Source organism: Doryrhamphus excisus, linkage group LG18 (genome assembly GCF_037039965.1).
Source record: "Doryrhamphus excisus strain RoL-2023G ecotype Guam linkage group LG18, RoL_Dexc_Guam_v1.1, whole genome shotgun sequence".
Lineage (NCBI taxonomy): Eukaryota > Metazoa > Chordata > Actinopteri > Syngnathiformes > Syngnathidae > Doryrhamphus > Doryrhamphus excisus.
In genome coordinates, this window is record NC_136374.1 from 12060986 (window position 1) to 12079235 (window position 18250).

General features: G+C 41.5%; 1 protein-coding gene across 5 annotated transcripts in view; it reads left to right on the forward strand.

The window, feature by feature from the left end:
- Positions 1 to 18250, forward strand: part of slc12a5a (solute carrier family 12 member 5a) — a 131438-nt gene that overhangs the window by 45098 nt on the left and 68090 nt on the right. The window contains exon 1 of one of the 5 annotated variants that reach the window (XM_058054701.2): positions 1005 to 1432. The exons of the other annotated variants lie outside the window; for them this stretch is intronic. Within the exon in view, the coding sequence (XP_057910684.1) occupies positions 1378 to 1432 (55 nt within the window). The 5' untranslated portion in view covers positions 1005 to 1377. Of the gene's footprint in view, positions 1 to 1004; positions 1433 to 18250 lie in introns of those variants that run through there. 5 annotated transcript variants of the gene reach the window in all.

The window sequence follows — 18250 nt, forward strand, 5'->3', positions numbered from 1 at the left end:
CTAGGACTACGTTAAAAAGCCATAGCATTTCAGTATGTGGAATCAAACTATGGAATGGATTGAGTAAGGAACTCAAACAATGCACAACGATGAGCCAATTCAAGAAACAATACAAGCAGTTGATGTTTGCTAAATACAAGGATGAAGAGTCTTGAACCAGTCATGATGTGCTATATATATCACTATATTGACACTTACTATGGTACCCATTATGTCATTGGATGGTCATATCACCTTAAACTATATTAGGAAAGCAGCAAGTGAACAAATGTAACAGTTACTGATTGTAAAAGTACCAGATGGAGGGGTAGGATTTAATAAGCTTTGCTTCTTCCTACTCCTTTTGGACATGTGGAACTGTGAACTGATTATGTGATGCATTCAATTGTAATCTGATGCATGTTCAAATGAAATAAAACCATTACCATTACCATAATTTCCATGTGACATTAAACGTCCACTTATTCACGATGAGTGTACCGTTAGAACAGCTAAGTGTTAGCTTTCAAAACAAGTTTTGTTACATTTTGTTTAATGAAATTATTCATAACATATGCTGGTTTTTAGACCATTTGCCCACAGTGTTTCCCCCATGAGTGAATGGGTCGTGGGTTTTGACTGGAGGAACGATCACATAAGGGTCATTCTATGACAGCTATGGTGTAAATGTGCCGTGCCACGGCGCACCCCATTCAACCCTGCCAGAGGTGTAGCGTGCTGAACTTGACGAAACCAAGCACGGTACAATTAAGTGTGTGAGGACACCCTATGGGACAGTTATGATTGCACCCCATATGACCTCTGCCTAGCAACAAGTAGCCTGCTCGCGAGTTTGATTTGTTTTCTGAGATCTACACAGATGACTGTCGGGATCGTACTGTTCTTTTCCTTGTCAGTTGAGGCGGCAAGGAGTTACAGTGCAGCTTTTAGGCGTTCCATCATCTGTTAGCCAAACTCCTGCAGATCCCCTCCTCCTCCTCCTTTTCCTCCCTGTAGGAGAGAGAGAAATAGTGAGAAGAGAGGAGTGAGCGAGTGCAACAGAGGAGAGAGTGAGAGAGTCACGCTTACAAGCCAGCCAGAGAAGAGACGTCAAGAGGAGGACCTAACAAGAGAGAGAGAGAAAGAGAGAGAGGGAAAAAAAAAACCTCCTCTCCCTTTCGGCTGCCTCTCTTCGTGCATCCTTCGGGCCAGCGACGAGCAAAGAGGAGAGCAGAGGAATCGGCTTGGCACATTTCCACGCCGCTTCCCTGCCATTTCGTGGTGTGTGGAGCGCGGGGAGAGCTGCCCACGGCCTCCATCACCGACAAGGCTCTGCCACAGCCGCAAAAGAAGAAGAAGAAGAGGTAGAAGAAAAAGACGCAGCACCGTAGAGTCGGGATGCTTAACAACCTGACTGACACAGAGGAGGGGGACGGGGGAGCGCAGAACCAGGGTGAGTGATGGGATATGTCATGCTGTCTCACACACACGCACACACACACTATACATCTGTCCATTCAAGGGAGATTAGTACATGACATGACAAGTTTAGGTCCATGTTATGCACAACATGTCATGAAACGTGTGTGTGTGTGTGTTTTGTTGCGCCGTACTGCTCGCTTCCTCCTCTGCTGCTCTTACTGCAAGGATGCTGTGACAGGAATAGTAATGTGCTCGCTCCATACCATGCATGCACGGTGCGTGTAAGGGCATTGCAATGTGTACACGTGCATGAATACACGCACACTCACTTGCAATAATCCACGTGTGCAAATCATTTTCCGGTGCAGCCATCCAAAGGTTTTGTGGTACTTGGTGGCGGTGTAAATAGTCCCACAACATATGGCGCGATGTGGGCAGGCGGCACAAACACACACACACACACACACACACTCCATCGCAAGCCCACCGTATCCACTAATCCCCTTGCCCCCAGCTGTCAAAATCAACCCCTCCATCCATCTCTCCCCCCGCTGCAGGCTGTGCAACCTGTGGTGTTCTCACACACACACACACATACTCGGCACCTTCATCCTCCTCCTCACGCCCTTCTTCATGTAATGGATGGAGAGCTTTTTCATTTACATGGCTGCTGCAGCAAATCTTCATCACACACACACACACACACACACTTTGTGGCCCCCTCCCGTGGCCCGTCGCAAGCTCCCAGGGATCCAGCGGGGAGACAGGTTTGTGGATGAGAGAGCAGCCACCGTGCCGTCTCTTCTACCTGTGAGGGCTTAATGATAAAAATAGAGCAGCTTGGGAGCATGAATATTTAACTTAATGCGGGCATCTTTTTTTTCATTTTTTTTGGAGGGGGGGTAGGGGTGGTGCGTAGGTTACAGTGGCACCAATGGTTTGTTTCTATTGGATGGATAGTATGATAAAATGCAAGCATGAGCAGCAGGTCGACGAGTGTAAAAAAAAAAAAAAAAAAAAAAAAATCGGACATGCAGAAGCAATTACTTGAGCTTTGCTGTGTCGGCGCATCCATGTGTCATCTTTGCGCAAAGCTCGGAATGATGAGCAGTAATGCTGTAGGTGTGTGCGCCTCTTTAAAGGGCTGGACGGTTTTTTATTAGATAGGATGCCTCTTTATCTGTTACAAGGTACATAACCTATGCGGAGAGTACCTCTCTATACCCCACCCACACCCTCTCTCTGTGTCTTCTTCCAATCTGGATGTTTTAGCATCCTCTGCTCATTTGCTGACTCTCACACACATGCACATACACATACGTGATTTTCATTTGTATTACAGCGCCACTAAGCTAGTATGGCATCAGCAGGTAATACGCGCAATGCTTTAACCTGCCAACTACAATTGTGTATGTCTAATAAGGAATAATTTATCCCAGAGGACATGTTGTTGTTTTAAATTCATCGCACGCATGGTCAGGCTTCATCTTCATTAAATTACTTTACAGCTGCATAGTCACTGACATTGCACACAAACACCAGAACCCAACATTCACATGAAGCTTATTGTAAACCGGAAAATAATCTGCATAATCTCCTATAAAGTACAGTATATCTTCAGGCATGTCTATAGACACCTAAATGTCTGCCATGTATCGGAAGATGCTAACAAACATACAGCCGAATTTTGATAAAACAAATGGTCAATGACTTATGGACAATTAGACGCTAAGTCTCAGCCATGCCCCTACAAAATGGTGGCCATGCTTTTCAACCATTCTTTCATTCATTCATTTTCTCCCGCTTATCCTCACACCTATCCCAGCTGTCTTCAGGCGAGAGGCCAGCCAATCACAGGGCACATATAGACAAACAACCATTCACACTCACATTCATACCTATGGACAATTTGGAGTCGCAAATTACCCTAGCATGTTTTTGGAATGTGGGAGGAAACCGGAGTACCTGGAGAAAACCCACGCATGCACAGGGAGAACATGCAAACTCCACACAGAGATGGCCGAGGGTGGAATTGAACCCTGGTCTCTTAGTCTGCGCACTAACCACTCGACTGCCGTGCCGCCTGTTTTTCAACCAGTCTTGCCGAAATATTGAATGCAGGTCTGGAACAAATTTGGTGGGGATCCATTACTTTGCTGCTGAATAACAGCACCACTGTGCAGTGTATTGGTCAGAAAAAAACTAGCACAGACAACATATCAGGGGTATATGTTTTAACAAATTTCCACTCTTTTTTTGTCCAGTGGTTCAGTTATCTTACACCAGTAGTTCTCAGTTATTTTCTGTCATGCCCCCCCACAAATGTTCTCCCGAATTTGAAATACGATTGCGAAACCGGTACCTATTTATTATCGGTACTGTACAGACTGAACTCGAGACTAAAAACAGCACAATGCAGCAAAACGGACAGCAGTGAAGCATCCAAGCATATTCAAGAATCAAATTGCATGCTGAGTACAACTAATTCAGACATGTTGGCAGGTCTTGCATTATTATTCAAAGTCCTTCCTGCCTCTCCACCTAGGTGTAAAATTGTATAAAATAGTCTGTAACAGGTAACTTGGTAATTTGGTTCAAGTGAAATATAATGCGGGCTGCACGGCGGACGAGTGGTTAGCGCGCAAACCTCACAGTTAGGAGACTAGGGTTCAATTCCACCCTTGGCCATGTCTGTGTGAAGTTTGCATGTTCTCCCCGTGCATGCGTGGGTTTTCTCCGGGTACTCCGGTTTCCTCCTACATTCCAAAAACATGCTAGGTTAATTGGCGACTCCAAATTGTCCATAGGTATGAATGTGAGTGTGAATGGTTGTTTGTCTATATGTGCTCTGTGATTGGCTGGCGACCAGTCCAGGGTGTACTGCATGATTCCAAGTTTCCTTTGCTAACCTTGAAAGCATCCCAAGCAACCACCTGTGCACACCTATGTGTTTAATGTTGGGGGTACCTGTGGTAAATAAAAATCATGTGTAGTCCGTGGTAATGTCGTACTTTGGAAAATTGGGTCATATGCGGCTTTAGATGTAGTTGCTATCCTTGGTGCTGAATCTTCCCACTCTCATGAACATGCAGTACTGCTCGCTGCCTCTGTCCATGGTGCTGAATCTTTTCCACTTTAACCAACATGCAGCGCTGCTCACTGCCTCTGTCCGTGGTGCTTATTAATGACGTTCATTACATGCCGGAGTAACAGCCAGGGGGAGGAGGGCTGAGGGTGGATATATGTGTGTGCCATTTTTTTATTACTATTTATTCATTTTGTTGCACTAAGCACCTCCTGAACATGAAATTCAAAACTGGGTCATAAGGCAGCTGAGAGATACACTTCGTTGCAACACAGCCAAATATGACTCACAAGTGGTCACGTTGCTCTCCCACCATGTTGTTAATTATCTGTGCAGGCTTCTTTTATTCCACTAGTGTGTGTAGGTTCTAATTACATGTTTGCATTGCAATGGTAATCTAAATGGTCTTTACTGAAGGTTTATTCGTCATCTTCTTGGGTCACTTTGTTGTGTTTGTTCCAGTGCGTTTCTCTGTGGGAATAGGACTTGCATGTTTCCCCTACACCTTGGGCAAAGTCTTTAGCTCAGCAGGTCAGCTGACACATACATGATTGTGTTCGCTGGAGGCCAACAGTTCAAATCTTATTGGTTTTTTACAGATGAGCTGTGGTTGAATGATGTTGATGCATGTGGATGGAAGATACTTAGCCTAATGATCACTACAGTAGAAACCAGTATTGGGTTTTTAATAGGGCTGTCAATAACACGTTAACGATGGTAGGTAATTTATTTCATTAATTACGTTTAAAAAGTTTGTGTCATTAACGCATGCACACCAGAGCAAGCACGTCTCTCTGTTATGACGTCAAACGAAAGCAAAATGGAGCATCCTCTCACAGTCACACAGAGTCCGACAAAAGTCCACCCGATGGTTATGTAGTGGAGGCAAGTGAGGCAATTACAGTGTCCATTTAAAAAGTGGTTAGCATGTAGGCCACACAGTCAGGAGATCGGGAAGACCTGGGTTAGATTCTCTGCTTGGACATCTCTCTGTGGCGTTTTCATGTTCTCTCCATTTCCTCGCACATTCCAAAAACATTCCAAAATTTTCATGCGTTCAAAAGACAGGACAACTATACTCGGCTGCACCGCAGTCGAGTGGTTTGCGCTAGGTTAATTGGCAACTCCTGTCCATAGGTATGAATGTGAGTGTGAATGGTTGTTTGTCTGTATGTGCCCTGTGATTGGCTGGCGACTAGACCAGTGTGTACCACGCCACTTGCCGAAAGACATCTGGGATAGGCTCCAGCATAGCCACGACCTTTGTTAGGATAAGCGGCATAGAAGATGGATGGATTTATAAAGTGGATAAAAGACAGTAGTGCTTCTTGGAGGGTTTGAGTGCACTCTGTTTGAGACAGGTGTGGACAAACCCAGCTAATTAGCATTTAAGCTACATATGCACAAAATGGCTTTATTTTGGTCGCACTTCCAATATTGTGGAACCTCTGAGAGCTATTTAAAATAATACTTGAAAAGTACTATTATATGGCACTTAACACATGTATTATTGTAATTGCAGCTTGTGCCTTGTACTGGGTGCTGTTTCTCATCTTTTCACAGCTAATACCATGTAAGCATGATGTCTTCTCTGAAAGTGTCAATCCAAAAGTGAGCATTATTTCCATATAATCTTGTATGCTATAGCCATACATACACATTTGCCCCCTCTCCCCGCCGCCTGCACTCCTATCATAACCATGAATAGAGTTGTAATCATGTTTTAGTCATAGCTGACTGCATAATACTGCAAAATGCTCCCCGGAGCCTGCCCCTCTCCACCCTCACCCTTGTTCTTCTGGAGGTACTTGTTGTGCATGCTCGGCGTCATTATTTTCTCCAGCTATACCCGCCTTGCGACTGCTGTGAATAGATGCAGCGAGAGAGCAAGAAATGCACTGCAACTAAGAGAAACAATGAGCCTACGGGGTACTTGTTACTTAGAAAGATATAACACCACAATAAAAGCTTATTCAGTAAGTGTATTATTTACACACGAGTAGTTCGACATGGGCAAGCAATATAGGACACTATAGGTTCAGTTCAATACTCAATTGCCAGGTCAACCAAGTTAAATGTGTACTTTAAACTGCAGTACACACATACGGAGTGGCATTTTTTTTTATCCCCTTATTCTTCACCCTCATTTTTCCTTTTTACTCTGTTTACACCCCAGCGAGTGAGTCAGGGCTATATTTCATCATCTGCACCGACCAGCGTTGCACTAATGGCACCACTGTCCAAAAAAAAAAGGTTGTAATTATGTGTGCCATAATTGATTTTATTAAAGGTAAGTATTAATAAAATATGGCTCATGCAATGTTGGGCTAGATGAGTAGAATTTCTCTCTAATTAAGAGTGTGGGTAATGTCAGTGGTGGATGACCAGATATAATGGATGGTTACGGGTTCGCCAATTAAAAAAAAGTAGGAAAGCGTAATCAGTGCACAAGGAGCCGGCCTCGCTGATGATTTAATCAAAACACAATATTAAAACACGTACTGTACATACACATACATACATCCTGCATATCACATTGGTATGGGACCCAACTCAGTATAGAGTGCATGATTTTATATTCTGCTATCTACCAGTTTAGATTTCACCAAAAGCCTTGTTACACCCGCAAACGTAATAACTGCCCACAAACGTAATACAAATCTGCAGCTTGAATGTAATAATCCCGCAAATGCAATAAATTTCCCACAAACATAATAAAATCTCCCTACTGCAAACATAATACTGAATTTCCTGCAAATGTAATAACTATTACATTTGCAGGAAATTATTACATATGTGGGAAAATGAAAAACTGTAAATGTAATACTTCCCACAAATGTAATATGAGACAAAATAATGTTCGTTGTGGTTGTTGTTGTTGTTTGGTCTTTCTTCTTTTAATGAGGGAGAAGGTGTAGATGTCATTTTGAGGTTTTTAACAAGATAATTCTTTTTTTTTTGTGGAAAAAATATCATTCAAAGAGTATCATTTGAATACATTAAAGGAATCTTTAATTATTAAATTATAATTAATTTTAAATGAAAAAGATAACATATTGTGATAATTGCAATTGTTTTAATAAATGTATTGTTACTATTATTATTATTATTATATTTTTTAATATTTCTTTTGATTATTTCTTCCCCATATACACACAAAATCACACATACAATAATATACTGTAATAACTAAAACGTACATGTACACCCACATACAAAATGTAATAATTTCCTGCAAATGTAATAATTATTACATTTGCAAGAAATTCAGTATTACGTGGGCAAATTTTATTACGTTTGTGGGAAATTTATTACATTTATAACATTTTATTTATTTATTACATTTGCGGGATTATTACATTCAGCCTTAAAAGCCTCTAAAATAGATTTTTAAAGAGCACAGAGAGACAGCACATCATACGCATTTTGTATCAGAGTTGCAACGTTTACGGAACGTTTGAATGATCATGTTCACACCTGACAATATTAACTGTAGTATAAGCAGCAAATGCACCAGAGTTCCTTTGAGCTGAACCAAACGTGCATGGGAACAATACTTCCCATCCTATGTAACATTAATTTTTTTTTTTACACAAATCCTGTCTTTAATCAACAGAAGGAATAATCCATAAGCAAGTCACAGAGCACACTCTGGTAAGGTCACGTCATTTGTCCTGGATGACTAGATGGATGAATGGCGTGGTGAGTTTATGGGAGGGAAGAAGAGGAGGCGGTTCGGTAAAAATTAGGCAAAGAGATGAATCATAGTGAAACAAGCTCAACCGAGCTGAACACAGGGACCTTCATCTTCTCTCTCATTTATTTCATCATCAACAGAGAGGCAGTGGTTGTGTGGAAGGGGGGCAACGAAAAGACCAACCGGTAAACGAAAAAAAGTCTTTCTCTCAGATGACGCACCTCGATTATAGCTCAGATTCTACCTCTGAAAAAGTGGAGAAATGTTTTTTATAGAGTGTGTAAAAGTAGGCTCACGTTGAACACACAGCTGATCAATTTCCTTTTTGTGTGTAGCCATATCCAACTCAATATACTGTATAATAGCACTATTAGGGATGGCATGTTGGCTTGGGTTTGAACTCCACTTGATTAGAAATGAAGATATTCATAGTCAGGTAGATCATTTGTTGGCGTTGAATGCAATTAGTGGCTTTGGGTTGTGGTAAAAATATGTAAGCATTCATGTAATGTAAGGTTTTGTAATTATGTATAACCAAGAGGCTTATAAAGATGACCACTGCAGCTGTGAAAGCTTAATATGAAAGAAGACTACAAAGAACACGCTTCTGGTGTTGACATTAAAAGCACCGTGGCTGTGAAGTACATCTTGTCTGAACTGTCTTGCTCTGAACAAAAGTGTCGGAAAAGTAGCCTAATGAATAGAGACTCAGCATCGGCACGAGCCTGGAGTTTGTTTTCCGGAGAGAAGATTATCTCATCTATTTTGATACTTAACAGCTAGTGTGCTAGCATAAATTAAGTTGACATTAAATAAATATGAACATGAGCACTCAACACTCATAATAACGTTGTCAAAGCTCGACTCAATGCATTCGCACCCAGCACCAACATTTGGGAACAATAATAAGAAGGGATAAAATATCAGAGAAACTTTCTGTTTGTGTCCGAGCACAAAATATGGTGCGTTCAAGGACCACTGGGAATAACAAATAACAAACCAATGAAACAAAACACCATAAACCTATAAACACTATGGGCTTTTTAACAGTATATTATTTTTTCCAATAAATTGATCTGAATTTAAATGAAAGTTTTTCCATGGCCCGGTTGTTGGGTGAAAATGGTCAATGACTTCTGGATAATTAGTTGCCAAGTCTCACTCTTGCCCCTACAAAATGGTGGCCATGTTTTTCAAACATTCATTCATTCATTTTCTACCGCTTCTTCCTCACAAGGGTCGTGCGGGTGCTGGAGCCTATCCCAGCTGTCTTTGGGCGAGAGGCAGGGTACACCCTGGACTGGTGGCCAGCCAATCACAGGGCACATATAGACAAACAACCATTCACACTACATTCATACCTATGGACAATTTGGAGTTGCCAATTAACCTAGCATGTTTTTGGAATGTGGGAATGGGTGGAATTGAACCCTGGTCTCCTAGCTGTGAGGTCTACACGCTAACCACTCGACCGCCGTGCCGCCCTGTTTTTCAAACAGTCTTGCTCAAATATTAAACACGTGCTTCTCAGTCCCCTGAAAGTGTGGACCAAATTTCTTGAACACAACACACAGTGACAGAGGGTGTTTTTGGAGAAAGCAGATCTTTCAAGTCAATCTGACTTATGCCGATCAAACGTTGTAGTTTAATAAAAAAAAAAAGGTGTATGAAAAGTAATAGCACAGGCAACATGATAGGGGTTTTTAGCAGGCAGGATTGTCTTCTGTTAGATGTGTATTATTGTATGTGTATTGAGTGTTAAAGTAGTGGTGAACTGTGATCTTGATGCTCTTTTGCTGTGCTTTATGCTTCAACAATATGGAACTAATCAGTTCAGTACAATGCAACTGATTTTACACGTAAATGTAATAATTATGAATAATTATGAAAACAAAGGCGTTCAGACATACAGAAATCAAAAGAAAGTAATTCAATACGATGCTTATTACTGAGCCAGATGGACATATGATTGCACAAGATTATGCACCAAGCAGAAATGCACAGCAGCACAACGCTACAGATTACCATTATTAAACCTCACCTCTGTGCATTTATTTATGCATAGCATTAACATTTATGAACAAGGACGAGGTGAAACGAAGGACAGAAAATACACGTCTGTCTGAAACACGTATCAGTCAAGTCAAGTGTATTTATATAGCACTTAATCACAAAAGAGTCTGAAAGCTGGCAACAATCCCTTGATCTGAACCCCATGGTGTGTTCAAAGACTCCAGTGGCCATGATGCCTGACGAAGACACATTATTCTTGAAAGCATAAATTTACTTCCACGTGTGATCCAACATAGTCAGTGCATCCATAGACAACATACAGCTCAGAAAATACACCAATTAGTCACAGCACCACAGAAGAAGACCAAGAAAACCATTTCTATACCGCTTATCCTCACTAGGGTCGCGGCCTTGCTGGAGCCTATCCCAGCTGTCTTCGGGTGAGAGGCTTTGTACACCCTGGACTGGTCTCCAGCCAATCACAGGACACATATAGACAAACAACCATTCACACTCACATTCATACCTATGGACAATTGGGAGGCGCCAATTAACCTAGCACTAACCACCCGACCGCCGTGCAACCGAGTATAGTTTTTGGATTGGGTTGTGGGGGTGTTGGAGTCTATCCTAGCTGTCTTTGAGCAAGAGGTGGTGCACACCCTGGATTGGTCGCCAGCCAATCACAGGGCACATATAGACAAACAACCATTCACACTCACATTCATACCTATGGACAATTTGGAGTCTCCAATTAACCTAGCATGTTTTTGGAATGTGGGAGGAAACCGGAGTACCCGGCTGTGTAGCGTGCACGCTCGCACCTCTCTTCCACCGTGCAGATGTTCAAGATTAAACACTTTTAATACACGACATCATGGTCAAAGTTACTTATTTGTTCATGTAACGCATACAGAACAATGAACAACTTCATGGCTGTGGTTGTCCACGTAAATCTAAGTGTTCAGCTCTAATGTAATCAATCTGTTTTAAATTTTTGTTCTCATACCCCAGGGGTGCATGTACCCAACTTTGAGAATATAAAGAGTAGCCAAAAAGGACAATTGAGATTTTTTGTCATTAGGTTCAAGTGTAAGTTGAATGGTGGCCTCAGTAGCGCCTCGTTACCACAGAGACCATCTCTAAAGTCCTTGATGGGTCTCTCAATTTCCTCCCTGTTTGGCATTACTGTGAAACCGCCTGTGTCAGGAGATGGAACCATAATGAAAAGCCTCACATTGATTTGCTCTCACTCACGCTGGCTGCCTTTAGGCGCTCGAGTAATGATTTTGCGGTCGAGGCATGCCTGCGAACCACCTTATCTTCTTCACTGCTTATGTGTGTGCGTTAGTCTATGTCCATTTGTTTTTATCAAGCAAGAGAGGGAAAAAGTGCATTGCCATGGTTACAGCTTCTCCATATGCTGAATGTGAAGCGACGTTAAGCATGACTAACAAAACACTGCTTGCTGTGCCGTCCGCCCATTCAACAGTTTCTATATGGAAGTCAGGTTTGTATCATTTCCAATTCTGCATCTCCCAAGGACGGCCTGCAGAACCCACTCGGCTTCCTCTCTAATTGCCTAGGTAACCGCCACCCCCCGACTTAAGAGTAGTTGTCATCCAACGATGCACACTCGCAGTCACATGTAGCCAGAGTTACCCATGAGTGAAAGTGCACATGTAATTGCATGCGTCTTAAGCTAGGTCCATTGTGGATACATTTTTGTTAAGTGGTTTCTTATTTTTGTTTGTTTTGTTGGAGTTTGAGCAGTGATGTTCAAGGAATCTTGCGAAATGGGAGGTCGGAATGACAAAAAAACGAAAAATACAGCAAAAGAAGGCTACCTTTGAAGGACACTTTGATTTGGGCCAGCTTTCACGTGGTGCCATGTGGCATCCATTCATTCATGCGGAGGGTCGCGGAGGGTGCTGGAGCCTATCCCAGCTGTCTTCGGGTGAGAGGCAGGGTACACCCTGGACTGGTTGCTAGCCAATCACAGGGCACATATAGACAAACAACCATTCACACTCATACCTATGGACAATTTGGAGTCGCCAATTAACCTAGCGCTAACCACTCGACCGCCGTGCAGCTGAGTATATTTTTTGGAATGTGAGCAGAAACCGGAGTACCCGGAGAAAACCCACGCATGCATAGGGAGAACATCCAAACTCCACACAGAGATGCCCGAGGGTGGAATTGAACTCGGGTCTCCTAGCTGTAAGGTCTGCACGCTAACCACTCGACCGCATGTGGCATCCATTCTGATAAAACTGTTGCTGAGCTTTTCATAAGCCACCGTTGCTTCCTAGCTTGCAGTTGTTTCTTGCGGTGACTCTTATGACATCACCGGACGTCAAAAAAGGGACACAGCTACTCAATAACAGCCATACTATTTTATATTTATTTTGGGGTGCACGACCTTGACCCTTGACCCTCAGCCCACACTGTAGTTTCATTGGAAACTAACAAATATTGATCAGAAATGGAGAAAGAAAAGAGTATTTAGATTGGTAACGTTATCTTCAAAGCTCTGGTAGATGGCTCTTGTAGCAAGACCGAAATTATTTGTATCGACTGTTGCTGTTTTTGACTTATCCCGGATTACATGGTCTGTCAGACAGTTTTTATTGTCATATACAGTGGTACTTTGTCCCACTGGTGGACCTTTATGCATTCCCACAAAGTATCAGCGTTTAGGAGCAAATATGAGGTGAAAGAAAAAGGGCAAATACAGCATACGTATATTTTCAAAGACAAATTTGAGTTTCCAATTTTGACTAAATGTTTTGTGGCTATATCCCTGCTCAAAGATAAAATATGTTTCAGGTCATTTCATTTGCAAGGGTTCTCTTGAAGTTCAATTTGACCATTATGATATCATCTGCCCGCAGTAGCAACCTTCAAAGGATGCAGTAAGCTGACTTGTAACAAAGCATGCTGACATGTTTTTATTAAAACTGCTGTGATGTTAGCATCCACGCTAATCTCCTAAGGGGTTACAGGCATCATCAGCCTTCATATTTAACCTCGGAAGAATGCAGCTACTGAATTATAACATAACTATATTGTTTTGTGATGCTAAAACTAAAATTACTTGAGCATCCATCTCATCTAATCTTTGTTGCGGCCATCGTTGTTTTTCAGCCTCCAGCTATTTCTCCTTTTTGACATTATGATATGATCTGCATATGAAGGATGCATACTTCTAAGCTTCACCTTCAGATACACAATTCAAATCATATTATGTAGAAATTATTTTATAATATAGTGAAATGTGCATCCATTTCTAACCAATCCTGCCAGATTTCTGTCCCCTCCTGCCTTGAAGTGACAGATAAATGCAGAGGGACATTACTGGATTAGAGCCATCATTACCACGCAGAGCCCACGCTGCAATTTGACCATTTACACTGGCAGGTCTATGAGTGGCCTTGTTGGGGAAAATAGTCATTCATTTTACAAGGAGGACACTTTTCTACCCCCCAACCCCCGACCTGAACAAACACAGGCAATTCAATAACACACACACACTCCTGTGGGCACACAAGCATGCCGTTTGCTAAATGTTCTCCAATCTATTGCGGCTTTTGAAGTCTTTGTGGTATTCATATGTACAAACATAGACTTTAATGTTGGTATGATGGCAGGGATCAAACACACGTGTTAGATTTGTCGGCTGGATTGTCACCTTTAACAGACACACGGCAGGGTGCCCCTCACAATGGATGCTAATCGATCACAGGGCACAACCATTCACACCCATAGACCATTTTGTGTATCTTTATTTATGAAATTTGCACGTATTACAGCATTTTTTTTAAATTTGTCAATGATTTGGAGGGTTCTATTTGACTACATAGCCAAAATTAACTGGTATATTGGTAATGGTAATGGTTTTATTTCATTAGAACATGCATCAGATTACAATTGAATGCATCACATAATAAGTTCACAGTTCCACATGTCCAAAAGGAGTAGGAAGAAGCAAAGCTTATTAAATCCTACCCCTCCATCTGGTACTTTTACAATCAGTAACTGTTACATTTGTTCACTTCCTGCTTTCCTAATATAAATATAAGTCTAAGTCTAAGTCTAAGTCTAAGTCTAAGTATAAGTATAAGTATAAGTATAAGTATAAGTATAAGTATAAGTATAAGTATAAGTATAAGTATAAGTATAAGTATAAGTATAAGTATAAATATATTCATTCATTTTCTACTGCTTTCCTAAAATATATATTTATTTTATTTTATATATAGATACAAAATATATATGTATTTTTATTAAAAAATTTTACCGAAGTACAAGGTGATATGACCATACAATGACATAAGATAAGATAAGATAAGATATGCCTTTATTCGTCCCTCAGTGGGGAAATTTGCATTGCACAGCAGCAAGAGTACAGAATCAGTTAAGCAGTACAAAACACACAATATAGAAATATAAACCACATTAACAAAATCAACAGTTTTACCCAGAGTTATATACAAATACAGTATGCAGATAATATGAAACGAGATGAGATATATGACCAGTCTATACACTGAGATCTTGCTAGTGAGTTAATATGAGGCATTATAGAAATACTTCCCATAGAACATAATATATTGCATTTAGAGCCTTAATATTGCACGTGGAGGTTGATCAGATATTGCACAGAGAATGGAGTCTGGAGTAGCTATACTGAATATATAAAACAAAGTATTGTAATATAATAATAATAACAACAACAACAACAACAATAATAATAATAATAATAATAATAATAATAATAATAATAATAATAATAATAATAATATAACATAATGGGTACCTTAGTAACTGTCATTATAGTGATATGTATAGCATGTATATCATGACTGGTTCAAGACTCTTCATCCTTATATTAACACAGAGCAGCAACAGAACCAATGTTGTTTTCATCGTGGTATCATGGTGTGTCAATGACATGATATAGTCTAATACCTTGCGGCGCTGTGTCACTCAAATGTCACTCAGCTCCAAACCGATGGTGGCGATCCATTTCCTCTCTGACCGCCACTTAAACACAACCCGGCTAAGTGGACGTATAGATGTAATGTATAATCTCTGTATCAAATATTTATGACTCTCGGTCTGATTTTCATGCAGCATTCCCTTGAGTGTTGTGTCGCCTTTGGCAAGGCTGACCACTTAGACACCGCTCTCACTCTTTTTCTCTCTCTCTCTCTTTCTCTCTCTCTTTCCCTCTCTCCCTCACTCGTGTCAGCTTAATTTGCAGCCAAGCAAGTGTCTCAGCCTGATACGCCTGCATGAATAGTATTTTCCCCAATCCCGCCGTTGCCCACAGAGCCTATCAGTGCTTTCGGTAATTGGAAATAAGGCATTTGTAAGACATGCGTCTCCACAGGGGCGTTCCACCTCTAACCAGTTCAGCCATTGTCACAGCGGCCATGGAGCAACTTGAGAGCGACTTGAGAGCCGTGGGAAGGAGAAGGGTAAATACGGCGGATTTCTCCAGGTGCTCTCGCTGTTTGATGTGTGACGTTTGGAGAGCAGGATTATAGTTCCTCTGGAATCCCGGCATTCATCTTGTTTACAGTGGAACCTTTACAATAGGAAAAGAAAAGCCTTGAAATGTATCTTATAGGCAATTTCAAGTCACATTTTTAAGTGTAAAAAGTAGGTAACAAAGTGAAATGTGGTGGTTTTGCGTTTATGCTATTATTATGCTATTATTCATTCATTCATTTTATACCACTTATCCTCAAGAGGGTCGCGGAGGGTGCTGGAGCCTATCACAGCCAATCACAAGGCACATATAGACAAACAACCATTCACACTCACATTCATACCTATGGACAATTTGGAGTCGCCAATTAACCCAGCATGTTTTTGGAATGTGGGAGGAAACCGGAGTACCCGGAGAAAACCCACGCATGCAAACTCCACACAGAGAGGGCCGAGGCTGGAATTGAACTTGGGTCTCATAGCTGTGAGGCCTGTGCGCTAACCACTTGACGCGTATACTATTATTCATTCATTCATTCATTTTCTACCGCTTATCCTCACGAGGGTCGCGGGGGTGCTGGAGCCTATCCCAGCTGTCTTCGGACGAGAGGCGGGGTACACCCTGGACTGGTCGCCAGCCAATCACAGGGCACATATAGACACACAACCATTCACACTCACACCTATGGATATAATATATATGTATATAATTTTCCTACTTCATGATAAGTACAATTTATAGTTCTCTGTTCGTTAATGGGTTTTTTTTCTCCATTGTCAATGTTGGCATCACGAGGATCCAAGTGGAATAAGATCTATTGTCACTTCAGCCATATTGTACTGAGCTTCCAGGACAGAGACACATGGAGTACTGTTTCTGTAGTATCACTTTGTTGTCTTCCATTTTTGGTTCTACAGTTGTTTTTACAATTTTCATCTGCTTTCACAAAAGCCAAAGAAAAAGCAAATCATGCTTGTGGTAATAAACCTTTAGAGGCTCACTAAACTTGAGTTTCTCCATGACTCAATATTTTTTGAATGAGATGAATGATGAGTTTTAGGTTTAGGTTAGGATTAGGTTATTGTAATTTTTCCCTAGAAGATTGGAAAATGCTGATTCCATTGGCCACTGTAGATCTGAACAGTGTTCCCAAAGAATGCACATCAAGCAGGCATCGCCAGGTATGTTCTGTTTAGCATCACGGTCCATTTGGCAGTATCGGAATCAAATATTTGCTCGGAGGGAAGTTAGTGAACTGACTGGTAACTGATCTTTGCCATGAACAAATTGAACAAACAATGTGGACCTGCTGCTCCCAAGAACAGCCAAATTGGAGCGTGCTCAGATCCACCCAACTATTGACATGGACATCAACCGGTGCAACAGGGTACTTCTCCTTCAAAGCGAATTAAATGCTTTCTTTAACACATCACACATGACGGCAGAAACCTTTCTCACCATTTCATCCCCCCCCTAATGCATGTATTATTTGAGCCTAACGGTCTCGATCATTCAATAATGCATCCTAGTCTGCTGCTAAGAGACCTAAAAGCTTCCAGAAATAGAAACCTGTCACATACATGGCCTCATAATTCATGATCCATCAAGTGAAGGTTTTCACCCTATATTCTCTCAAGGTGTAAAAATACAGTTTGATGACTTGATTTGAGTTTTAAGAGCACTCCAGCTAAGTCCCTCGGACCTCGACCCATTTGCTTTATGCCATGTCTGACTCCCGAGACTCCCAACTCATGTGCATCTATAGTATCGCACCAAAGTCAATACAGCCCTCACATTTCAGAAAGCATTTTTATGACAGTATAGCTTCCTCAAGAGACAATACTATAGAAAGTGAACTTGGATATACTTATATAGCAGTATTGATTTACTATCCACTGAAATGGAGTCAACTTCCAAGTATTATTGTCTAAAAATTCTTGCCTACAGTCAACCTCGGCGGTGTTTGTGTCAGAGTCTATAGGGCAGAGTCAAGTGCTGCTGGCACTGGGGAGCTACGGTTGGACATGAGGTGTACACACATAAAGTAGATGCGAGTTTACTTTCTATAGTATTGTCTCTTGAGAAGATGTTTAAAAAAACATTGATAAAATATGAGGCTGCACGGCGATCGAGTGGTTACCACACAGACCTCGCAGCCAGGAGACCTTGGTTCAATTCCACCTCTCTGTGTGGAGTTTTGCATGTTCTCCCCGTGCATGCGTGGGTTTTCTCCGGGTACTCCGGTTTCCTCCCACATTCCAAAAACATGCTAGGTTAATTGGCGACTCCAAATTGTACCCCGCCTCTCGCCTGAAGACAGCTGGGATAGGCTCCAGCACCCCCGCGACTCTTGTGAGGAAAAAGCGGTAGAAAATGAATGAATGAATGATTAAGTTCATTAGGTAAGTTTAGAAAAAAAATTCATGTGTTCAAAAGACAAGACAACTATACTCGGCTGCACAGCGGTCGAGTGGTTAGCGCTAGGTTAATTGGCGTCTCCAAATTGTCCTTAGGTATGAATGTGAGTGTGAATGATTGTTTGTCTATATGTGCC